Below are 23,152 nucleotides of genomic sequence, written 5' to 3' on the forward strand. Positions count from 1 at the left end.
AAGAAGTCAAGTGTTTGATTTTAGGTCATGCCTTGCTTCCTCACCTCAATAACTATACCGACATTTATTCAACATGATTGATCTTTTAATGTTACAGACCGAAAAAGGAGGGGATCCAGAAGTCGTTCGTGCTTCTCAAAAGAAACGTGGAGCTCCCGAGGCGATCGTTGAAGACGTTTTAGAGCTATACAAAGAATGGGTTCGGTTGGACTATCAATTGAACATGCTTCAAAAAGATACAAATTCCGTTCAAAAAGAAATCACTGCAAAGCGAAAAGCAAAAGAAAGTGCAGATGCAGAAATGGAAAAGAAAAAAAGTATAGATAAACAAGTTGCTGAACTTAAACCAAAAGTTCAAGAAGCAGAACAACGCATGCGTGTTAAAGCAAGTGAGATCGGAAATATCGTTGGTGATAAAGTACCGATCAGTATGACAGAAGATGATAACGCAGTCGTACGTCAATGGCATCCTGACGGACCAAACGGACAAGTGGAGAAGAAGAACGATATCCTTTCACATCACGAAGTCATGATGAGATTAGAGGCTTTCGATATGGAACGTGGTGCCAAGATCAGCGGTCATCGTGGTTTCTTCTTGCTGGAGAATGGTGTGGATTTGAATCAAGCTTTGATTAATTACGGCTTGGACTTCTTGCGAAAGCGAGGCTACAAGAAGATCATGGCTCCATTCATGATGCGTAAAGATATTATGAGCAAGACTGCACAATTGGACGAATTTGATGAAGCATTATACCGTGTTAGCGGAGATGAAGATGACAAGTACCTCATCGCTACCTCTGAACAGCCTATTTCCGCCTTCCACTCTGACGAATGGTTCGATAAGCCATCTGAACAATTGCCGATCAAATATGCCGGTTACTCTACCTGTTTCCGCAAAGAAGCAGGTGCACACGGAAAGGATACCTGGGGTATCTTCCGCGTCCATCAATTCGAAAAGATTGAACAATTTTGCATCACTGATCCAGCCAGCTCGTGGGATATGTTGGACACAATGGTTGAAAACTCTGAAGCATTCTATCAATCTTTAGGCTTGCCTTACCGTGTTGTTTCAATTGTTTCGGGCGCTTTGAACAATGCTGCTGCAATGAAGTATGATTTGGAAGCTTGGTTCCCTTTCCAAGGCGAGTACAAAGAATTGGTCAGTTGCTCAAATTGCACAGATTATCAATCAAGACGATTGGAAGTCCGATGCGGTATCAAGAAGCAAGGTGACACAAAGAAGAATTACGTGCACATGTTGAACGGAACATTGTGTGCAACAGAGCGTGCTCTATGTTGCTTGGTGGAAAACTATCAAACTCCAGAAGGTTTGCGTATTCCTGAAGTTTTACAGCCATACATGCACGGTCGCGATTTCCTACCATACGTTAGAGAATTGCCCAAAGGTACCACTTCGCAGAAGAAAAAGTGAGAAAAGGGGTATATGATTTTTATATGTATGTAGAGATGCAATAATACAGTGTAACAAAATAACAGAACATTTCAAAGCTCTTCTTGGACATCTGTAGCCCAAGATTCATCGTCAATCAATCTACCGTTTTGACCGCCTTTGCCATGCTTGCCCTTCTTCTTTCCATGCCAATGGAACCATTGCTCGTCTAAGCCATTACATTCTTCCGAGTAGATTGCATGCACTTTTCCATTTCGTAACTTGAAAATGACATCATAACGTTTTTCAGGATATTTGAGTCCGGTGACACCTAATCGTTTGGCGATATCACTCAAACGTTTATGTTCCCAAACGACAAGAACATTTTCCGATCTACGAGCATGTTTTTGAATCATTTTAGCAGCGCATTTTTCATCATCACGATCACACGTATGATCCAGAGGGATATCCAACAATTTTGCCAAAGGAGCAACAGTTTCGTACGGTCTCTTACGTTTTCCGTTTGGTTTAAAATCTTGCGCCATAATGAAATCAATCATATGACCACGTTTACCAAAAACGTTTCGTAAACAACGTGCTCTACGAATTCCTCTTGCTGATAATCCTGCTTTATCGGAATCTTTAAATTTTTCTCCATGTCTAATCAAGTAAATCCAACCGCCTTGATTGCCTTCTATATGCGAACCATCTTTATCTTCGTGTGCGTCTAAATGCGTATGATCATGATGGCTTTGGTGATTGTGTATTGCTAAAGTTGAGGTTGAAGGATGCGAACAGAATGGTAATGTGGACATTGTAAGCGCACAAGCCAATTCATCGAACATAGGCCAAACGATTCCTCCTACTGCATTTCCATCTTGTGCTTGTACTGGATGAGCTGCAATTACGTTTGCTAAAGAGGTGTAAAGCAATAAGGCAATCCAAGCCTTTGCTTTGCCACGCATGGTGAAGGGGGTGATGTTGTTGGTAGTGAGAGGGAGATTTCAAGTATGCATTGTGGTATGATGAGGTTTGTATGCATGGACCGCCGCTGAGTTGTTTTATTTTTTTGTGCTGTTGCTGTTGATAAGATTTCAATTTGAAACAAAAAGATGTGATTTGGTAAATCTTGCTTTTTATCTCCTCTCCCTTTACTGGCGGAATGCCTTTACGGCAAGCCCCTTTTAAATGCATCACTGCACATCCATCCAATTTCGGACAATAAAGTTGCTTTGCATACTCTTTGACGCGTAAGAAAGCAACTTTTTGTTCCTTAGATTTTGTTGACTGTTATCATACCCCAATCCGGTGTGATTGTCCACGTTCGCTTTGATGAGCAGCACCTCTTTGATCTGATGCTTACGTCATAAGGGGGAACATCACACGAACAGTACAGACAAGAGCATTACATTTCTATAAATAAAGAGTACATTTGCGACCATCACATACGAAGACCTGCATGTTTGAGAGATAAATGCATTCCATGACCTTTATGCATAAGTGCTTGACCATGTTGATAATTACGTAAAACAGAAATACAATCATCCGAAACGCCAGAATATTGAAGGTATTGCACACTTCCAGGAACGTCAACCAAAAGATCCTTTTCGGCAAAGATGATATGAAGGTTATTTGGGTTCAAGCTTGGAAACTCTTCCGTCCAAAGGATCATATCGAACCAAATAAAACTCCTTCCAATCGTATGTGCGATACCTAATTCTCTTCCGACGAAATAACCCAACAATGCTTCAACTCCACTTGCCCATCTTCTATGAATGAATGAATAACAAACAGATCCTTCCCACATGCAAAACGAAACTGGATCGACGAGAATATTACGTTCAAACAATTGCGGTGCAGTACGTAAAAGCCAACCTAAAACCATTGTACCGTTACTGTGACTCAAAGTTGTACAACGTTCCATCTTGTGTTTTTGTAAAATTGAAATTGTTGCTTGTGCTTGTTCATCCTTTCCCGGTGGGTCAAGGAATTTAGACGAAAAGATGGCGGTGGAGATATGCGGTTGCAAGAGGATCACAACACCATCCTTATGACGTGCAAGTTGTGTAAGCATAGGAATATACTGTCCTAATCCAATACCTAAACCATGCAAGAATACGATCGGCAAAGATCTCTTGCTTGGTGATGTACCAGGAACGGGCTTCTTGACCAAGAAATCACATCTTCCACTCCTTTCGAATCGGAATCCATGAATTGCATACAACCATGCAATCGTGGCATAAGTAACATAATTTGTTACCACATAAAATCCCAATGGTCTACTCATAACACGAATAGGGTCCAAAGTGAGTCGAATCGCACGTACTTTTGGGTTGTAGCCCGGTTTCACGTTTGGCCAATTCAATCGTAGCTTTACCATTTCCAATCCTTCATCGATAAGTTCGATGCAGTCCTTGTCTTGTTTTGCATCATGAAGGTTTCTTCCAGCAAATGCCCAAGCCAACCATTCACGTACGTTATCTTCATAAATATCTTCAATCGGAGCAAAGAAGAACCAAGATCGTAATCTTTCACGTCTTTGTCCGGCTTCGGATTCATCAATGTGTTTATTTTGCAAAGCTGAAATTCCACGTAATTGTGCATCTCCATTACTTGTTTGATGTGCAGTTGTGGTGGAAGTGATCGTTTTACCGTTTCTCAAATGTTTTTGTCTTTGATCATCGTCTATTCCGCCCTCTTTGATTGGAAGTCCAACAGTAAGTGTTTTTGTCAGGAGGATTTGCAGTGTTTCAAAGCTAACTTTTGGTGGTTTTGCTTCTTTACCTGCTTTCCAAGTGATGAAAGCCAAAAAAATGCTAAATGGTATTTCAGCAAGCGAATGCAAGTACCAAATCTTTGCAAATATGTTCTTTGAGGGGATCGAAATCAATTGACCTTTTTTGTAAAATCGAATGAGGACCGTCAACCATGCCAAAGGAGTCACACTCCAAACCAATAATGCAACCGCTAGTCCAAAGATGAACGATTTGGTTCTGGGTGGATTGTGTCCTAATAAGAATCCTGAAACGGATGGAATTTTTGCTTTATCGACAAAATGCGACATTGTTGCGAGGGGGGTATAGTGTTGGTGGTAAGAAGGTTAGAAAGGGGGCAGCCGCGTTTCTGTTGTTTATAATATGTTTTCCAAATGCGGGTTTTGTTTGTTTGTTGTAGGGATTATGCAGTCTCCACCATGTATGTCTAAGTCTATCGTGAGAACAGCAAAACATGCATATACGGTGAGCTTATTCTCAACGGATGGAAAATTGTTTTTTGTTTTTCTCTTTCTTTTTTGAAAGCTTGTAATCTGCGCTACTGCATGCAAGTGTGTGCATACGTGGATAAGACTCAACGGCCTTTTTTCCGGGTTGTACGCACAGGCTCTGCGTCACTGCACTGTTCTTTCAACCGACGGATAAATTTTTGTTGTCGATCAAAATGACGCATTCAGTAAAGCGCAGCGCGCGTGGAAGGTGGTCTGCGAGCAATACAGCACTCTGGACCCTGGTTGGGATTTCAAATTTAAACAAAAGGTACGGCGTCTTAAATATAAATTCGATTGTCTTTCACAATTTGAATGACAATTGCTAGAAAAGGTTTATAAAGTTATATAAGCAGAATCTCATAACCAATGTCACACGAATCATTAGGATAAGATGTTTTGTGCTTTATCTTATAATAAAAGAAGTTGAGTTGTTATGCATTCGGACATATTTATAATATTATCCGAAACAATTAAGGTAGATCGGGTGTTTTATTTATAAAACAGCAGAATTAAACTTATTGTCTCACTGAAATTATAACATATATTCTTAATCATCCGTTGCTTTGTGGTATTACGCCTCTTCCTTCACCGATGATCAGAGCGACTTGTATCGTCATAAAATGGGCTGTGATGATGATGATGTGTCTGGCGTATTGAATACAAATCCGGTGATGTTTTATTTTGAACGGCTAGCCGCTTAAGATATTTTTGTATATGAAAATTGGCAAAATGAAATACAAACACAACAACAGTACAAAGGCGCAACCGCCTTCTAATACGGCAGCCAGTGCGGGGGGCCACCCCATTTGATTAGTAGCGTAGGGGGCGCACGCGTAAAAGAAATAAAAAAGACCAACACTTTCTATTCATGTTTTAATTATAGTATTACTACACTTTAAAAGTTGTGAAAGGATAAATAACATACACTTCAATAGCGGTTCGTCACAATCACCATCTCTTCACTCTAACAAAAATGGCAAACGCAATCGGAAGGCCAGCACCGCCTGGCCGACCGCGTGCAAGTCAATCAAGAAGTACATCAACTTATTCAAATTCACGTCAAACACCTCCTAGATCACCTTTACGTGAAGAAGTACCATTGCCAACTGATAATCATTCAGACAATCAAACATCACAAGGCAAAATGAGTCATTCATCTACAGTCGGATCATCTTTAGGCTTAGGCTTAAATACTACCGATCTGAACAGTATGACAGAAATCTCTTCAACCGGAACACATGAAATCTCTTTTGAGGAGTTCGATGACTACCTTCGTGATACCAATCGAGAGGATCTCGTATTGGCACTCAAGCGAGCAAAAGAACAAATGGATGAACTGGATGCAAAACTGGAAGTGCACGTTGATCGATCCGAGCAATTGCAAGCTGCATTGCAAGAATACTCTACCCAAGTTGCAGCACTCGAAAACGATAAGAATAGCTTGGAATTCGCTTTAACACATCGAGAGGAACGCATAGATGACCTCATGCGCGAACAAGAAAGGATGGAACACGATGTATACCTTAAAGACGAAATCAACGAGCGACTACGCAAGCAATTGGATGAAAGCGAAAGAGCAAAGCTGGAAGCAGAAAGACGTTACAATGATCAAACCAATACGATCGATAAGGAGAGACAATACTATCTAGACACCGAGAAGCTTCTCCAAACGCAAAAAGCCAACGCTACAGCTACGTTGGACAAAGTTCAATCCAACAACCAACAACTCATGCGAGAAAATGAGAGACTGCAAAGCCAAGTCGCACGGCTGCAGAAAGGCAACCCAAGAGCGGCAGAATTACTCGAAGACGGTTCCGTAGACGGAGCTGATTCGAGTGCTACAAATAGAAGTAAAAGCTTGCTCAACGAACAAGACGCAAAAGAGCTTGAGACTTTGCGAGATGAGCTGGCAAAACTACAAGCAAACAGCACAAGCTCAACAGAGATCATTCAACAGCTTCAAGCTGAGTTACGGGATCTCAAGGCAAAGAATGCAGAATTGCGCTCTCAGAATGAAACATTCGTGGATCTCTTGCAAGAAAAGACGATGAGCGGAGAATTGATCACCGGCAGTGCAATGCTCAACAGACAGTATGAGACGATGCACAGTAGCGAGGCTAGCTCGTCAACCGAATTGAGCACAACGGAAGCAAGTGAACTAGAGGATGACGTGCCGGATGTTCCCACAAAGAAGGATCGCAAATCTGATTCACACAAGCGCAGACTGATGGCCCAAGCTTCAAGGGAGGTGATGAACGCTCCCAGAAATCTTGCATCCGAATTAGAACAAAGTGAAAACAATGAGGAAGAAAGAGAGGCAAGAAGACGAGAACGTACACGCGAAAGAAGCGAAGCATTGAGTGACAATGTTGAGACTTTGCATAAGGAAATCCTGGACTTGCGAGATGCCAATCAAGCCTTAACTTTGTATGTTACCAAGATCTTGGACCGTATCATTGCCAGAGAAGGATATGAACAAGTACTGGCAATCGATGCTGAGCAAAAACGAACACTGCGTACCAAAGCAAGCCGTCTGCACAGCAGACCTGCTATACCGGAAGCAATCAGTCCTGGAAAGACGGCCAAGCAAGCGAATGGCAGCAGTGGTGGCTTTTTGGGACTGGGAAGGCCACAAGAACCCACGAGTCCAGAAAGTCCAGATACACCAACGGCTAAATCGGTCTCGTTCCAAGCTCGGGCAAGACGGACTGCAAGTATCGATTGGCGATCGTTATGGCCGAGCGTTGGAGCATCACTTGCATCGCCTGTAAGTCCCGAGACGGAAACGAATGCAGCCAATGAAGCCAGACGAATTCGATCGAGCGAAGAAGTGGAAGACAATAACGATGAATTGGAACGTGAACGAATTCGTGAGAATTTACGACAACAAGGTATCGTTGCTCCGGAACATCAATTGAAACCGCAAAAACGTCAAAGTACGAGCATTGGTACATTCTTCCAGCGTGTGATTGGAGGAGGAGCGGCTACTTCTCCAACAGATCAGAAAACGGATATGACATCCGTCAATAAAGGCGAACAACATCCTGCTCCACGTCTCACCACTTTTGATGGTGGCAATTTGAGTATCAGTCAAAGTGATGCTGATTCTTCTTTGATGAGCGATGATAGCAGTGCAAGCAGTCATGCAGCACGAATGAGTATGCGTCAACGTGCATTAGATCAAGGCAGTTCGGGAAATTTAACAGAAGCTCCTGCTCGTCGATCGATCATCGAAGAACGTAAAGCACGTCGATCGGGCACTATGAGCGGAGGTAGCTTGAGCCCTACCGTCAGTCGTACTTCTGTTTCAGGAATAAGTGGCGCTGATTCGGCTTCCACAAGTCCCGTACTCAATACGGCAAATGTTGATGAAGAAAATCCTGGTTGGCGTAAAGCATTGAGAAGGATGAGCCTTTTGGGATCTTCCAACACTTCCGTACCTTCCGCCAATGATGGCGATAAGGCCTAATTCAACCATCTCCCTTTTTTATCTCCTTTTTTATACTTTATCTTCTTGCATCACCGCTCACAATACCATATACCACTCATGCACTGTATCCATACGCTATTCAATACCAATACCACGCCCATGCCTCTCAGTTGCCGAAATTAAATCATTAGAAAAGTTAAAAGTTTGCATTGTTATTACATGAATGAAATGTTGGTATTCTGTTCAGGAATGAAAGGCGGTTAAAGTGTCAGTACTCTGTGCAACATGACCATTATTATCACATTTGATCAGCATTTTGTCTTTGTTCAATAGTTCCAATCAACGGCAAAGGCCTCAGCCATAGCATTGCGATTATTATTGAAGAGTTTCATCCTTTTAGAAGGTGCACTTTAGCCACCGTACTCACATAGTATACAATTGTGTTCTAGAAGCGCAGGTGTCTTAAGCAGCACTGCCCGTTATTCCTTTATCGATCTCTATCCAACCTCCCTTCTTTGTCAAATGAATTCGTTCACCTTGCCGTAGTGAATCTGTAGCTGCTGCCGAAGCAGATGCTTCTTCAGATGCTCTCCTGTTCTCTCTACTTCTGTATTGACCTGGTCCAACCCGTGCCGGACAAGGTAAAATAGTCGTCAAGCTTACAGTAACGATTGCACCGCAAAAAGTAGCAAGAAAGAAAGAAGAAGTAAACAACCTCCTTGTTCGTATTGACGGACGTGTGATCGTCCTAAGTGCAGAAGATGCACTTCGTAATGAGGGCGGTATCATGTTGTGTATAGGTAGGTGATCGTTGTGGTGATTGTAAAGTGAAAATGAACCTCTTACGCCTTGCCCTGCCTGTCTGCTTCTTCCTCCCGTAAAATCTTCGTGTTTTGCTTGCGTGGGTTAGTAAGCAGAAATTCATTGGCTCGTAATTAATCACCAGCATACAGACACGCTGCCCGCCCGTGCGAAGAGTTGGTTGGGATACTGACAGGAAGAAATGCATTTAAGCTCAAAACTACCGACAAGAATGACTGCACAAGACGTTACAGTCGTATCAGCACCGGGCAAGGTGTTGATCGCGGGTGGATATTTGGTACTAGAACCAGCTTATCCAGGTCTAGTGATTTCAACAACATCTCGCTTCTATACTGTGATCACCAAAAAGAAAGCCAAGCAAGCATCTTCCAGTACAACACATTCTTCTCAATTACGTATCAGTGTTCAGTCACCCCAATTCATTGACGCAAAATGGGATTATCTAGTAGAATTGCAAGGTCAAGATAAATGCTTGACTCGTCAAAGCAGAGAATCGTATGAGAATTCAAATGCTGGCAAGAATCCATTCGTTGCTCTTTCTATACTGTATGCTGTTCGACTTGCTTTGGAGGCTACTAGTGCTGACGATGTACGTGCCGCAATCACGGACGAACATGGAAGTTATCTGGACGTGAACGTGCTGGCAGATAACGATTTTTATTCGCAACGTAGTACAGATGGATCCGCACCTTCTGCAGAAGCACTCCAGGAAATTCCGCCTTTCAATGCACAAAATTGCGCAATTAGAGATGTTCACAAGACAGGTCTTGGAAGTAGTGCAGCAATGACTACTTCCTTGGTTGGTGCTTTGCTTGTTCAGTTAGGCGTAGTACATGCTGATCCTGCTACAGGTGGAATTGCAGGTGATGAAGCTTTGGCACTCGTTCACAATACCGCTCAATTGGCTCATTGTGCTGCACAAGGTAAAGTCGGTTCAGGTTTCGATGTGAGTGCGGCTGTATGGGGAAGTCAGCTATACAGACGGTTTGACAAAGAAGCAATTCAAGGCTTACTGGACGCAGGCGAAGCTGTTGGCGTGGAAGGAGATGATGCAAGCTCCTCTTCAGATCAACTAGAATTGGCACCTTTTCTCGATCCTAGAAATCGATCTTGGCAACCTTCACCTTTAGGCAAAGGCAGCAAGGGTGGCTCTAACCCAACGGCCGTAGAAGGTTTGGCATCAGCATCTAGTACGGGAGGAGATAGTATCGCAAGGCCGGCACCATTGGAACTTCCACCGTTCGTAGAAATGATGTTGGCAGATGTTGATGCAGGAAGCAATACACCCAGCATGGTAGGCAAGATCTTAGAATGGCGGAAGTCCAATCCTGAATGGGCACAACAGATGTGGACAATCTTGGCTGCTGGTAATCAAACATTAGCTGATGGCTTGTTGGCATTACGATTAGCACATGCTCAAAATAGTGCAGAGTACTTGCAAGCTGTTCAATTGGCTTCTCAACATTTCAGTAAAGATTGGGATAAGATTGTTAGAGAGCATCCCAGTACGACATTGACGCTACTTGTTGAAGTACGCAATGCAATGCGATCCATACAGGGAGGAATGCGAGCACTGGGCAGACAAGCAGGTGTGCCTGTCGAACCAGACGAGATGGGTAACGTGATCAAAGCTACGATTGATGGTGCACATGCTGTTTTGGGAGGAGGTGTGCCAGGCGCAGGAGGGTATGATGCTTTGTTTGTATTATATCTCAAAGTGCCAAAGGCGGAAGATACACAGGATAACAACTTACCCGTCGAAAAGGAGATCGAAGGCGTTTGGTCACATTGGAAAGCTCTGAGTGTTGGTCCTTTGTTGTCGAAAGCAGGTGGAGCAGCTGGCGTCATCTCATCAGCTGATCAAGTTCATTCCGCTTTATTGCAACAGGGTGCACCATCATCGCTTCCTGTTCTTTCATCGAGCGGAAACACTGAAGCAGGCGGACTACGACTCCATTCTCTGGACGATATCAAGGGACTGCGACAAGCGATCGAGAATGCGGCAAGTGCGGATTAAATCTTGCTAATTATAAAGAGTTTGTAGATTATTACATGGAAAGCATAATAAATTGCATAATGTACAGTGTTATTCGTCAAGGAGATTAAGCCTTCAGCGTCCTCTGCTCATCTGCATAGCGTTCTTTGCGATCTGCATCAATCACCATGAGTCGACCGAGCAACGTTTCTGCCTCTTGCAGATCACCTTCTTTCCTTCGTTGTGTGAGGTAATTTGCTAGTGATTGCATGCACCATCTACTATCCGGTTCCAATTCGAGCAATTCACCAATAGATTCAATTTCACGATCCAAAACGTCCAAAGCTGGATCAAGGTTGATCAACCAATCATGATAAGTCCAAACGCTTTGATCGTCCGGATCGACAAACATTGCTTGTCGGATGAGTTCAAATTCTTCATCCCTCTTTGCACGAAGTTGTTGTTCACTCAAATGTTGTGATGACCAGATTGCAGGTAATAAAAGTGACCGCTGATGCCAAGCACTGAAATTGGAAAAGTTGGATTCAATCTTTGCCAGCGTGTATGCGAGCTCATCATTGGCGAGCTTTTCTTGATACTTTCTTAGCTCTGTTGGGAGGTCAGCATCCAATAAAGAGCGAGGAAAGGGAGCGCCATTGTAATCCTTCCTAAGAGAAACGGGTAAGGCCAGCTGAGACTGGATGTACCGCCGATAGTCCCACCCATGGACTGTGCAAGAAGAGAGGTGAGAGGATCTGTAAATTCCTTACTCTTACTCTGCATCGCTTTTATACTCACAGTTCCTAGCATCAAGCTCGAGCATCTTGTTCACCATTCCTATCTCATGTTTCCACTTTACGAGACCATCTGCATCTTCAGAGGGTAATTCCTGCAAGCACCATTTTCGATGATTCCATATCCAATACACTTTTGGATGCATTTGTAGCGCTTGTATAGTGAGTTCAAGATCTTCTTGTAGCAGCTGACGCTTTCGTTCGCTCTTCGGATCCTTTTCTGTGAGTGATTCTCCTTCCTTTTCTGCATCTATCCGCAAACTTGCAAAGAAGTCTTTTGGTGGTTGTTCTGCATCTTGTTCGCGGTTTTGTTGGAAGAGATGACTGAGTATCTTTCTACGAAAATTCCATGCTGAATATAGCTCTGGATTAAGACTCAATAATTCAGTCGTTGTTTCCAATGCATCTTGATTTAATTCATTTGCATCCCTCTTTGTAAAGAATCGTTTTTCGATGTCGAGATAGACCTGCAACTTTTTCGCTTCTTTTTCTTTCTTTTGTGCTTTAAGTTCTGCCGTAAGCTTCGATCGATCCCGCTTTACTCCATGCATGTCGAATGATGATCATGTCAATGTGAGAAGGAGGAGAAATGTTACTCTTCCACTTGTAATGGCTCGAGCGTTGAGCCTAATCTGCAATAAATGCGGGCTCAGCATTATTTCAGCACAGCCGGCTTGGCGTTGTGATGCACTGCGTCTGTGCCTTGATTCACGCGTGCCGTCTCCATGTTTCGTTTGTCTCTCTCTCACAAGTTGATCATCCACATCCATCCTCTAACACTACAATATCCACCATGGCCGAATTATTCGATTCTTACGCATCTGATTTCGGTCAATTGACCTCTTCAATAACGTCCAAGTTGAACAATGAAGCACCTTCTCAATCTGGTGAAGCAAAAAAGGCAACTTTACGAAGAGTGGAGATGGAATTAGAAGAAGCCGATGAAATTATAAGTCAAATGGAGATCGAAATCAATTCTTTTCCTGCAAGTTTAAAGTCACAATACAATCTCAAGCTGCGTGGCTATAAAAGTGATCTCGATAAACAAAAAGAACAATTACGTAAACAACTTCAACAATCTTCTCGTGGCGGAGGTAGATTTGATCCTGCTTTGAACGAAGGTGGAAATGGATTCAATGATGATTTGGAATCCGGCAGGTCATCTTATGATCCACAATCGCAAAGACAGAAACTTTTGCAAGGAACGGCTACCTTGGATGACGGAAGCAGAAGATTGGAAGATAGTCACAGATTGGCATTAGAGACGGAAGATTTAGGAGCAGATATCTTGCGTGATTTACGTGGACAGAGAGAGCAAATCGAGAATAGCAGAGACACACTCAGACAAGCAGATTCAAATTTAGATCGATCTTCACGTACTATTGGTCAAATGATTCGTCGGTAAGTATTTCCGATATTATCTAAGTGATCCTTTAATGTTGCTGAACATCTACCAATCCTTCCTTTTTCCTCTCACCCGCTTGCGGATCTCGCTGGCTTCCCGGAATTTAGTGCAAAGCAACAAAAGCTTGTCACATATGGTATTATCATCGTTCTCGTTCTGCTGATCTTGTTAATCTTGGTGAGTTGGAAGAGACAGAACAACAAACAAGATTGTGCTGCTAACTTTGCTCTTTGTTTTTTTACAGTATTCGAAATTCTTCTAGTAGGTCTCTTTTGCGTCACTTAATGATATTGTTCGTGTTCAAAGTATGGCTGAGGATTATAGCGTCAAGGATTTAAGGAACATACCTCTGAACCAGTCGACGCCAGGTGAAGATATGACGATGTCCCATTCTCCTGTGAACTGTCTTTTTTGTTCATCGTTTACGTGAAGATCTGCTGTTTCCTGGAATGTAGCTTCCACCTCCTTTGTCCCTGCAGAGGAAGGGTTTGCTTGATCCTCTTTGTCCGTCTTGATCCAGCTGACTATCCGACTTATCCTCCTGGACATCCTCAAGGACGGTTCCGGGTGATATCTTTCATTGCGATCGGATGCAGAATTGGCGTATGTTCCTGTTGGGATGGTGAATGGCTTACCTTTACTATACTGTCGATGACTGAAGGATACAGGATCTTTAATACGAATTCCAACATTGATCGCGAAACAGCACTCACTCAACCACACATTCTCCACGAGTCAAATAACCGTCAGTTTCGACTCCGAAGGTGCGTGTTTTGATGTGCCATTCGGAAAACGATTCATCGATTGGCTCGTTTATTTGTTCGTTTCGCTCAATCGGAGAAGGACAGAATATGGCATGGGCCATTGCAAGCGGGTCGTGCGCTATGCAAACATGAGAATGGCTGTTCAGCACACTTTGATAGTAATAAGTGAATGAAAGATCTTCAACTTACCGGTAAAATTATCGTACTTTTCACGATCCAACGGCTCGTCTTTCGGTGCACGGGCATTTGCTCTTTGTCTTGGATGTGCAAGAATTGCTGCGATGCTGATGAGAATGGAGCAACGAATAATGTGAGGTATGATGGTACAGCGTATAGACCTATTGGGACCTACAATTTTTGCAGAATATTTTTCTCCTTGACAGCATCACTGCACAATTGCGCAAATGGAACTTTGTGTTGGTTGGTGATATCTAGTGGCAACATATCAAAAGGCAGTCGTTTGGATAGCTCTTTGAGTGCTGGGAATTTAGGAGCATCTTGCAATAAAATTCGAAACGCAAAAGGATCGGCGAATGCGTTAAATTCGGCAGAAGGGGTATCCTAAACAGAAAGTCTATCAGCAGCTCATAGGATCGTTATTAATTCAATCTGAAAACTCACATTTCCAGGAACATCAAGATTTCCAAGCATTGCTGAAATACCGCCAACTCGTAAGAAAGTTACAGGATCTTTTTGCCAAGCAAGAGCTAAGTTTGTAAGTGGGGCGAGAGAAACGATTTGAACCGTTCCTGAATCATTTGTGCGAAGGATATCCAGCATGACTTCATCTGCGCTTTTATCCGTTTCAACGAGAGGCTCTGGAAGGCAATCTGGAAGAGGCCATGGATCTCCCGGCAATGTGCTTATATCTCCGAGTCCGTCTTTACCGTGATATGCGGAAGAGTTGAATGTTGGGCCTTGCAGTGGATGAGATGCTCCTTTTGCCAGTATTATTTTGTTGTCACTTTTCAAGGCCTTCTTTAAGCCTTCGCTTTGTGCTTCATCAGGGTTTTCCTCGATATGCTTTTGTAGCACTGAGAAGAGACGAACGATGTTCTCACGACCATGCAATACAGTTGTATTACCATGGCTTATACATATTGCTCTAACCTGCACCTTTTCCGGATGTGATAAAGCCATAATGATAGACAAGACGTCATCAATGCCTGGATCACAATTGATAATGATCTGAGTTGGATTACCCATCTTCAGAAGGGTATCTTGATGATGGCGGGGCAGTCAAAAATGCATGCGATTGGTTGTGCAGTTCTGATAAACATCGATTCAAGGATCCGTGCGTATTGCGTCGATATTATGGCACTGCTTTAGGGGCTTCATCGTCTATGCTCTTAATTCAAAATCATGCGACAGACAACTTGACGAGCTGAAGTATTCCTAGGTCCTATCAAGCTTTTGACCCTATTCCAATATATTGACGCTCAATGATGTTACTCATTTTACTCCTTAGTGTCTTTGCCATCTTCTCGGTCAACATTTATCCTATTCTTGGTACACACTCTACGGAGAATAGCGAGACAAATCCAGCTGTACAAGCAACAGCTTCTGTTCCTGCAACATCCACTGCCGACGAGGCGATCATTAATCCAAGTTCGCAAAGATTTAAACCTATGAAGAGGATTTTCTACAAGACCGAAGAAGAACGTTTAGCTGCAAGAAAAAGGAGTAAAAAAAAGTATGTCTCAAAATTTAGCAGAAAAAATATAGAAATTGCAGAAAAAACATTGACAGGTGAGGCATATCGATCATTTCACATGCAAGCTCAAAATTATATAGAACAGAGAAGAAAAGGTTATCGAAGAAAGAACCCAATCAAGGTAAAAGAACCAATCTTAAATTCAAAGAGTACGGTGCCCAGCCACGTGATTGAATCTCGAAGAGAAGAGGAAATACGGAAAGCTAATCACGCTGCATCGTTCCAAATTGGATCTTCTACATCGAAGCATAAAACGCAATTCAGTCTTCCTAGTTCACATCAAGATTAATCACAAAATTCGGGAGTTTGTAAAGGCCAAGCAGGATAGTATCGGCTAGATTTGAAGCATTGATTGCCTTTCACACTCTTAAGGGCCACTTGAAACTGTATGCATTGTTTATCGAACAGCGGGGTGTATATGACTCGTAGCTTGCCCCTTGACCACTTTGGAAATGCTGCTGCGCTTTCGGGGCTCAAGAGCTTTGCGTACTCCTTACTGAAGTCTCATTATCGGTCAAGCCCAACATCTTGCTGGCAACCTTTATCTTCCAACCTTTTTGTCATGTTGAGGATGCAATTGATTGTCATCTTTGTAATCCTCCGTTCGCTTGCGCATTGTGCAAGCATAAACACTGATCATACGGTACAGCCGCCTAATCAAAACGCAGCAAGTCAGTCTCAAAGCAACACTGTACATATCAATCCTATTCCTGCTGGACGAAGACGATCCTACCCATCCAATCGAAGTAGAGAATATTTAGTAAGTAAGGCTAGGCTAAACGTTTGTTTAAATCTTTCTCGTTACCAACCGCATTTGTATTTAGACGGATGCAGAGCGTGTTATCGCAAGACGCAGATACAGAAGCAAGTATCAATCTCAATTCACTGGCAAGAATATCGAGTTGTGCGTTTACGCAAACATTTCTAGATCTTATACGTACGACTCATCTATTTCTGCTTTCCTTTTGATATAGAGCCAAGAAAACGCTTACAGGTACAGATGTGAGAATGTAGAAAAATCGAACATGATCATCATGGTATTAACTTCTTCTTCCAAATCAAAATTAGCTTCAAAATTTTCTCAAAAGGGCTGATCGTTTTAGAGAGAAGAAAAGACAGCATACAAGAGAGTGGTACAAAAATCGTAAATCTGTTGCAACACAAGGAAAGCCTGACAAAGCGCAACAGAAGAATCCGGTGCAACAAAAAAACAAGGCTCCAAAGCGAAAAATGAAAGACGTCTCGCCTCCGAAAACGGAAGAAAATACGAAAAAGGCACGTAAGACGCCCACTTATTCTTCCATCCTGATGAGAGAAGCAGATATTCGAGCGGCAAATAAAGCAGCCTGGTCGCAACTGAACTGAAAGCGGACGCTGTGCAGTGTGGGATAGGGTCTGATTATGTCAAACAGAGAGCTCGGGGCTGGTAGAAGATTCGATATTTTTTATAAATTTTTCAGCTTTTATTTTCAATATTATCATCATTTCATCTTACTTGTTACCAGTATGATCTTACCACGTTGATATCCACCTTCATGCTTAAAAGACACTTGACTTTCATCTTTACCCTACTTAGTCCGCTTGTTCACGGTACAAATGAGAGTAGTGCTCACAAGCCACAGCTGACAGATCAAAGAGGAGCGAGTGAAGATCAAAGCACTGCAAAGATATCGTCATTTTCGACCGGGCGAAAGTATACTCAACCGATAACTCGGAACAGAGAATATAGAGTGAGTCTTTCTACGGTTCCATGAGGTCATAAGTCCTTCTGACAATTTATCATTACCATAGACGACAGCAGAACGCCTCACAGCAAGACGTGCATCTAATAAGAAGTATCGAAGTCAATTCACGGACAGAAATATCGCAATGTGTGTTCAGCTGATGTGAAATTAAGATATGAAGGAGTGTTCTGACATTAATCCTCTTTTTCGACAGAGCCAAGAAGACGCTGACGGGTGCAAATGTGAGAAGAGTTTGCCTTGAAAAGCCCTTGGTACAGTACTAACATCTTATCCTCAATCATTCAGCTGGATACCTTTCTCGAGAGGGCCAATAATTTCAGGGAAACAAGACGGCAGAATCAACGGAAGCGTAAATCTGCAGAATCGCACGCCGAATCGACTAGGATGCAACAAGAGAAAAAACAAAAAGCAGAAGGTATTCTGCCTACGGAAGATCAAAGTCAGCCAAAATTACTACCCAAGAAGCTCACTAATGCTCAGATTATGATGAGAAATGCAGATATTCAAGCCGCTAACAAAGCGGCGTGGTCTCAATTGAATTGAAAGCTCCGTCCCGACAGTTCGAAATGTAGAATACGCCGAAGATTGGAGTCGAGCTCATAAGTACATTTTTTTATCCATTTGTATTTATAAACACACTTCGAACGCTCACTCAGAAATGAAATTTTATTTGGAAAGTTTTTGATTGATGCGGGCCAAAAGGCTCGTCAGGCTGGCTCCAGCCGATGCCGGAAGACAGTCGGAATAGAGCGCGAGCGCTATGACGAGGGAGGCGGGTGGGACATTTTTGAGTGAAAGTACAGGTTTGTATGACGAGGAGGGAGATGAACGATGGTGGAGGAAAAGAAAAGAAAAGAGTTGCTGGCTTTTTCCTTTTCCTCTTACGTAGAAGTTTTGCGTTTTACGCCCAACAACGGATGCCGCGTTCATCTTGCGTTTATTCCAATTATTGCTATGTGTGCCACCTAGCAATAATTTGTCAATCTTTATTTCGACCAACTTTGGTAATCATGATTTTCTCTTTCGCTACGCTACTTGTGATTTTTTTCGGTACCCTAATGGTCCTGAATTCAGTCGCTTATTGTATAGATGTCGAAACGAATGGCGGCGAAGAAAAAAACTCGAAAACTTTTCAAGGCACTTTAAATAAGCCTGATAAAAATAGACATCAACCTACTAGTAGTGCAAAACTGAAAATCGGATCTCTTTATCAGTTCAAGAGAAAACAAAAGTATGAAGTGAGTGTCCTTGTTGGAAAAAGTGTAGAAAAGATCTCACACTATACTTTATTTTCCTATTAGAACCTTGAAGAGAGAAATAAGGCGAAAGCTCGAGACGCAAGCAAATACCGTAGCCAATTTACCTATCAAGGTATTTCAGAGTAAGTAAGTACGAGATGTTTTGAGAACGTACCTACTTATCTCCTAAACCCTTCATATTCGAGGAATACAAAGATTTTACAGGGTGGAAAAGTAAGTTTATCTTGGCATTATCGTTTGAGTGTCTAATCTCTAATTTCCGTAATTAAAAGCTGGACGAATTCTTAGATAAAGCTGGACGTTTTAGAGAAATGCAGAGACAACAAACTAAGCGGAGAGGGCAGAGGAAACAAAAAATGAGAGAATCCAAAACCACGAAAGATCTAGATAATGGTAACCCTAGTATCCGAAAGGTAAAACAAATCCTGAGTCCAGCGGACAAAAAGGCTGCAGAAATACGAGCAGCAAATACAGCTGCTTTAGGCCAACTATCAACGACTCCCAAATTTATGCAAAAGTTGAAAGATCGTGCTGTCCTTCCTTCCACTGTGAACAAAACCCCTTCTCACAAAAATGCAAAGTAGTGCAAGAATATGTACGCCTGAAGCAGTGTCTTGAGGCTGCATCATCTCTTGCGATCATACGCAATAATTCGGGGTTTGTGCTGCTTTTTTCATATCCTTCTGCTTTATAACTACCATTATGTCATTATTCCAACTATGTTTCCAATTCGAGTAATTTCATTTATCATCTTTGTCCTCATGCTTCCATTTGTTCTAGGGACGAATGTCAAGAAAGCAATCTCAAAGACAAGTGAGCACGATGTGATCGCTACTTCTGATCAACAAGAAGACCCGTCTAAGCAAATTTCTGCCACCCCAAATGCGAAGTCGAAGAGGGCATGGAAGACTCGAGTACGAAAGGTGCAAAAGTATAAAGTGAGTAGAGAGATATATCATTCAACTGCAAACCTAACGTCTTCCCCTTTCATCGATATCATAGAATCTTGAAGAAAGGCATGATGCAATACGAAGGATTGATAGCAAGTATCGAAAACAGTTTACGAGGGAAGGAATCGAGAAGTGAGTAGCATCTCATCTCCCATTGAATTTGAGTTTGACTGAGCCTTTTTCTTTTATGAAGAGCAAAAGAGACACTGAGAGGCGACGAGGTATGTTATGCTTCGAGCTTAAATTGATTGTGTCGCTACTAACATTGTTTATTTTAAAGTTATACACTTTCTTGAGAAGAGCAAAACGTTTTAAGGAGTCAAGAGTAACAAGCACCCAAAAGGCAAAGAGAGCAAGAAAAGCGGAGAAAGATGCAGATACCTACAAACCAATTCCGTCTGCGGTGCAGGCTATTGACATACGAGCAGCCAATGCGGCAGCATTATCGCAATTACCAAGAAGACCAAGCTTCGTGCAAAAATCAGACCAAGAACCCTCGCTTTCCGGAAAACAAGGTCCCTCTGCCGGTATGAAAGATCAACAGTAGATAACTTCAAATAGCAGAATGGAGCCTAAAAACCCGAAAGTCTGTTTATTGAAGATGCAGCTTTCATATATAAAGTTTGCCCCGATGGAATGCAGTTTCAAAGCCTCAATTTCAGCAGATCGAGGATTGGGAAAAGTGAATAGTTGGCTATACGACTTTCCATCATTACGATCAATTTGTACATCATGATTATCCCCTTCATTGCTACGTATATGACATTTACTCTGAGCTTATTGCTATTCCACCGTTCTGTCGATTGTATGGATAGTATAGGCAAAACTGGTTTTAGGAGATCAAAGCTGAGCGAAAATACTTCAGAGCAATCTCTTGGCCTTGAAACAAAATTGGCCACTAGGCCGCAGCCGAAGAAATATTCCATCTATGATATCAAGCAAGTGAAAAAATATAGTGTGAGTCGTCTCTTACTTTAAAATTTTCCGGCACTTCTAATCCCGATCGTCTTCATGTTATTATCAGACGGTTCAAGAACGAATCGAGGCGAAACGTAGAGATGAAAGCAAGTACCAAAAACAATTTACCGATCAAGGTATTGCAGAGTAAGTCATGAATAATAAATGTCTGACCTGTATCTACTTACTCACCTAAACGGTTGCTACCATAAAGGAAAAAGAAGATTTTACAAGGTGTAAAGGTAAGTTTCATGTATGCTCTAATCCAAGATTCTTTTGCTAATCCTAAATCCCTGTGATAGCTAGAAGAATTCTTAGGGAAAGCTGAACGTTACAGGGAAAGGCATAGACAAGAAGAAGCACGGCGAGCACAAAAGAGGAAACAAGAAGGAGTAGTAAGATTACGCAGTAAAAACAAGAAGCCTAGACCTCCATCTCCAGCAGAGAATAAAGCCGCAGAAATACGGGCAGCAAATTCGGCTGCTTTATCACAATTATCAACAACGCCCAAGTTTATGCAAAAATTAAAAGAGGAAACTACTGCTTTTACCACTGTTAAGAAGGCTACACCCGATAAAGGCATGAAGTAGTGCTCCGATCAGTGTCCCTCAAGCTGTGTATTGCGGCTGTCCTAAACATGTATTCGGGTTTTTGCGCTTCTTATTGTCATAGTTTTCTGCTTTCCTACTTCCATGATGTCAAAATTATCACTATGTTCCTAATCGGAAGAAGTTTAGTCATCATTCTGGTCACTACGCTCCCATTCTTTCTTAGCTTTCTTAGTACAGGTGCTAAAAAAGCGATCTCAAAGACGAACGAGCAAGACATTGTACCTACTTCTGATCATCAATCAAACCTTACTAAAAAGCTTCGCACAACCTCATATGCGGAACAGAGAAGGGCATGGAAAACTCGAATACAAAGGGTGCAAAAGTATAAGGTGGGTAGAGCGATCACTCGTTACATGCTTCACCCTAACATTTTGATGTCTCCATCATTTTCATAGAGCCTTGAAGAGAGACATGAAGCAAAACGAAGTGATGATCGCAAATATCGCAAACAATTTACTCAGCAAGGTATCGAAAAGTAAGTAAAACTAAAACCTTCCCCCACTTTCGAGTTGATGACCATTTCTTTCCATCATGAAGAGCAAAAAAAACATTGAAAGGCGAAGAAGTAAGTAAAGTTCAGAGCTACATCATGGTGTCAACACTAACATAAATTTCACAGTTAGATGCTTTTTTAAAGAGAGCTCATCATTTTAGAGAATCAAGGTCGGCGAGAACACAGAAATCAAGAAGACGTGGACGTGCGGACGTAGATGAAAGTAACCAGCAGAAACTGTCTGCCGACGTACGAGCTATAGATGTAAGAGCAGCTAACGCGGCAGCGCTATCTCAACTACCAAGAAGATGGAGTTTCGACCAAAGAAGATTAAATGAAGAAGCTCATTTTTATGAAACACAGGGTACCTCTGCTACTTTTCATAATCAGCAGTAGAGGGCTTCAGAAGGCCAAGTTGATACTTGATCAAATGAGATATATTTTCTTGACGAGGCGGCTTTCAGCTCAGACAATTTTGCCCCGAGGCATTGCTATTAAAGCAGTAAATACAGCACATCGTGGATTCACGTCGTTATAGAAATCGTATCTTTGCTTTTTCTTTTTTCAATCATCTCTGTCTATCATGATTTCTTCCTACTTTGCCATTGTAGCGGTATCGTATTTGTATTCGCTGCTGTGCTACCCTTTCGTTTATTGTATGGATGTCGAAGATAAAAGTGATACCAGAAGAACAGAACCGAGCGAAAGCATTTCAGGGCTATCTCATGGATCTGCGAACCTGGCTGATGGCTCGCAATCGAAGAAATTGACCCTAAATGGAGTTAAAAGGGTGCAAAAGTATAGTGTGAGTCGTCTTCTTACCTAAAGCTTTCTAATCCTGATTTTATTCATGTTATCATCAGACGGTTCAAGGACGAACCGAAGCGCAGCGTGGATATGAAAGCAAATACGAAAGACAATTCACCGATCAAGGCATTGCAGAGTAAGTCATGAGCAGAAAAAATCTAGCCTATATCTACTTACCATTCGGTCCCTTATCATCATAAAGGAAGAAGAGGACCTTACAAGGTACAAAGGTGAGTCTTATATTCATTCCAATCTAAGGCTTTCTTACTAATGTTAAACCCCTAAAAAAGCTAGAAGAATTCTTAGGAAAAGCTGAACGATATAGGGAAAGGCGAAGACAACAGGCACGGCGAGCAAGAAGAAGTAAGCAAGAAGAAGGGGGAAGTGTACGCATTAGAGATAAAAAGCCTAGACCTCTATCTCCAGCGGAGAAAAAAGCCGCAGAAATACGAGCAGCAAATTCGTCTGCTTTATCACAATTGATCAAAACCCCCAAATTTATGCAAAAGTTGGAAAAAGGCGCTACCTCATCTTCCATTGTGCCAAAGTCTTTGCCCGACAAAGGCGCAAAGTAGTGATGCTGTGTTTTCGAACTGGTTTCTTGTAATACAAACAGGTACTCGGGGCCTGGAAGGTGTTTGTTGAATTCTGTTGGTCATTAGTTGCCACCACCGCTTGAGACAATTCTAAAAAGACGAGAGCAATTTGAAGCCCAACTTCCAATCAGTCTAGTCTGCCTCAAAGGTGTAAAGGTAGCTGTGACAGATTTCC

General features: G+C 42.2%; 12 protein-coding genes across 12 annotated transcripts; 7 read left to right on the forward strand and 5 right to left on the reverse strand.

The window, feature by feature from the left end:
• FA14DRAFT_7485 (serine-tRNA ligase) lies at nucleotides 1-1,468 on the forward strand. The gene has a single exon (XM_025502818.1). It carries the CDS (start codon nucleotides 74-76, stop codon nucleotides 1,430-1,432), a length of 1,359 nt encoding a protein of 452 aa, XP_025357164.1. The 5' UTR covers nucleotides 1-73; the 3' UTR covers nucleotides 1,433-1,468.
• FA14DRAFT_159178 (uncharacterized protein) lies at nucleotides 1,434-2,583 on the reverse strand. The gene has a single exon (XM_025498091.1). It carries the CDS (start codon nucleotides 2,353-2,355, stop codon nucleotides 1,504-1,506), a length of 852 nt encoding a protein of 283 aa, XP_025357165.1. The 5' UTR covers nucleotides 2,356-2,583; the 3' UTR covers nucleotides 1,434-1,503.
• Nucleotides 2,564-4,573, reverse strand: FA14DRAFT_159179 (uncharacterized protein). The gene has a single exon (XM_025498092.1). It carries the CDS (start codon nucleotides 4,452-4,454, stop codon nucleotides 2,832-2,834), a length of 1,623 nt encoding a protein of 540 aa, XP_025357166.1. The 5' UTR covers nucleotides 4,455-4,573; the 3' UTR covers nucleotides 2,564-2,831.
• A 3,668-nt stretch (nucleotides 4,574-8,241) lies between these two features.
• Nucleotides 8,242-8,919, reverse strand: FA14DRAFT_7492 (uncharacterized protein). The gene is made up of 2 exons (XM_025502820.1): nucleotides 8,513-8,919; nucleotides 8,242-8,324 (listed from the first exon to the last, which is right to left on the reverse strand). Exon 1 carries the CDS (start codon nucleotides 8,872-8,874, stop codon nucleotides 8,548-8,550), a length of 327 nt encoding a protein of 108 aa, XP_025357167.1. The 5' UTR covers nucleotides 8,875-8,919; the 3' UTR covers nucleotides 8,242-8,324; nucleotides 8,513-8,547.
• Nucleotides 8,920-9,110: 191 nt separating this feature from the next.
• Nucleotides 9,111-10,967, forward strand: FA14DRAFT_7504 (ribosomal protein S5 domain 2-like protein). Its single transcript, XM_025502822.1, has one exon. It carries the CDS (start codon nucleotides 9,119-9,121, stop codon nucleotides 10,922-10,924), a length of 1,806 nt encoding a protein of 601 aa, XP_025357168.1. The 5' UTR covers nucleotides 9,111-9,118; the 3' UTR covers nucleotides 10,925-10,967.
• Nucleotides 10,967-12,242, reverse strand: FA14DRAFT_7508 (protein prenylyltransferase). Its single transcript, XM_025502824.1, has 2 exons — nucleotides 11,681-12,242; nucleotides 10,967-11,611 (listed from the first exon to the last, which is right to left on the reverse strand). Exons 1-2 carry the CDS (start codon nucleotides 12,225-12,227, stop codon nucleotides 11,010-11,012), a joined length of 1,149 nt encoding a protein of 382 aa, XP_025357169.1. The 5' UTR covers nucleotides 12,228-12,242; the 3' UTR covers nucleotides 10,967-11,009.
• A 227-nt stretch (nucleotides 12,243-12,469) lies between these two features.
• On the forward strand, nucleotides 12,470-13,366 carry FA14DRAFT_118536 (V-snare-domain-containing protein; the record flags this gene model as incomplete). The annotated part of the gene is made up of 2 exons (XM_025496300.1): nucleotides 12,470-13,077; nucleotides 13,189-13,366. 2 exons carry the CDS (start codon nucleotides 12,470-12,472, stop codon nucleotides 13,364-13,366), a joined length of 786 nt encoding a protein of 261 aa, XP_025357170.1.
• A 33-nt stretch (nucleotides 13,367-13,399) lies between these two features.
• On the reverse strand, nucleotides 13,400-15,051 carry FA14DRAFT_176176 (nucleoside hydrolase; the record flags this gene model as incomplete). Its single annotated transcript, XM_025500646.1, has 5 exons — nucleotides 13,400-13,736; nucleotides 13,795-13,963; nucleotides 14,035-14,129; nucleotides 14,198-14,406; nucleotides 14,467-15,051. 5 exons carry the CDS (start codon nucleotides 15,049-15,051, stop codon nucleotides 13,400-13,402), a joined length of 1,395 nt encoding a protein of 464 aa, XP_025357171.1.
• A 789-nt stretch (nucleotides 15,052-15,840) lies between these two features.
• Nucleotides 15,841-16,807, forward strand: FA14DRAFT_7531 (uncharacterized protein). Its single transcript, XM_025502827.1, has 3 exons — nucleotides 15,841-16,463; nucleotides 16,534-16,561; nucleotides 16,628-16,807. The coding sequence occupies exons 1-3, from the start codon at nucleotides 15,948-15,950 to the stop codon at nucleotides 16,651-16,653; spliced, it is 570 nt and encodes a 189-aa protein (XP_025357172.1). The 5' UTR covers nucleotides 15,841-15,947; the 3' UTR covers nucleotides 16,654-16,807.
• Nucleotides 16,808-18,537: 1,730 nt separating this feature from the next.
• FA14DRAFT_152293 (uncharacterized protein) lies at nucleotides 18,538-19,147 on the forward strand (the record flags this gene model as incomplete). Its single annotated transcript, XM_025497521.1, has 4 exons — nucleotides 18,538-18,542; nucleotides 18,606-18,685; nucleotides 18,768-18,776; nucleotides 18,852-19,147. The coding sequence occupies 4 exons, from the start codon at nucleotides 18,538-18,540 to the stop codon at nucleotides 19,145-19,147; spliced, it is 390 nt and encodes a 129-aa protein (XP_025357173.1).
• A 135-nt stretch (nucleotides 19,148-19,282) lies between these two features.
• On the forward strand, nucleotides 19,283-20,060 carry FA14DRAFT_152294 (uncharacterized protein; the record flags this gene model as incomplete). Its single annotated transcript, XM_025497522.1, has 4 exons — nucleotides 19,283-19,501; nucleotides 19,566-19,645; nucleotides 19,707-19,734; nucleotides 19,794-20,060. The coding sequence occupies 4 exons, from the start codon at nucleotides 19,283-19,285 to the stop codon at nucleotides 20,058-20,060; spliced, it is 594 nt and encodes a 197-aa protein (XP_025357174.1).
• A 185-nt stretch (nucleotides 20,061-20,245) lies between these two features.
• On the forward strand, nucleotides 20,246-22,956 carry FA14DRAFT_152295 (uncharacterized protein; the record flags this gene model as incomplete). Its single annotated transcript, XM_025497523.1, has 12 exons — nucleotides 20,246-20,470; nucleotides 20,538-20,617; nucleotides 20,685-20,712; nucleotides 20,773-21,056; nucleotides 21,143-21,410; nucleotides 21,477-21,556; nucleotides 21,619-21,646; nucleotides 21,701-21,938; nucleotides 22,186-22,379; nucleotides 22,438-22,517; nucleotides 22,544-22,611; nucleotides 22,688-22,956. 12 exons carry the CDS (start codon nucleotides 20,246-20,248, stop codon nucleotides 22,954-22,956), a joined length of 1,842 nt encoding a protein of 613 aa, XP_025357175.1.
• Between the last annotated feature and the right edge of the window lie 196 nt (nucleotides 22,957-23,152).

Source organism: Meira miltonrushii (assembly GCF_003144205.1).
Source record: "Meira miltonrushii strain MCA 3882 unplaced genomic scaffold FA14scaffold_1, whole genome shotgun sequence".
NCBI classification, from domain to species: domain Eukaryota; kingdom Fungi; phylum Basidiomycota; class Exobasidiomycetes; order Exobasidiales; family Brachybasidiaceae; genus Meira; species Meira miltonrushii.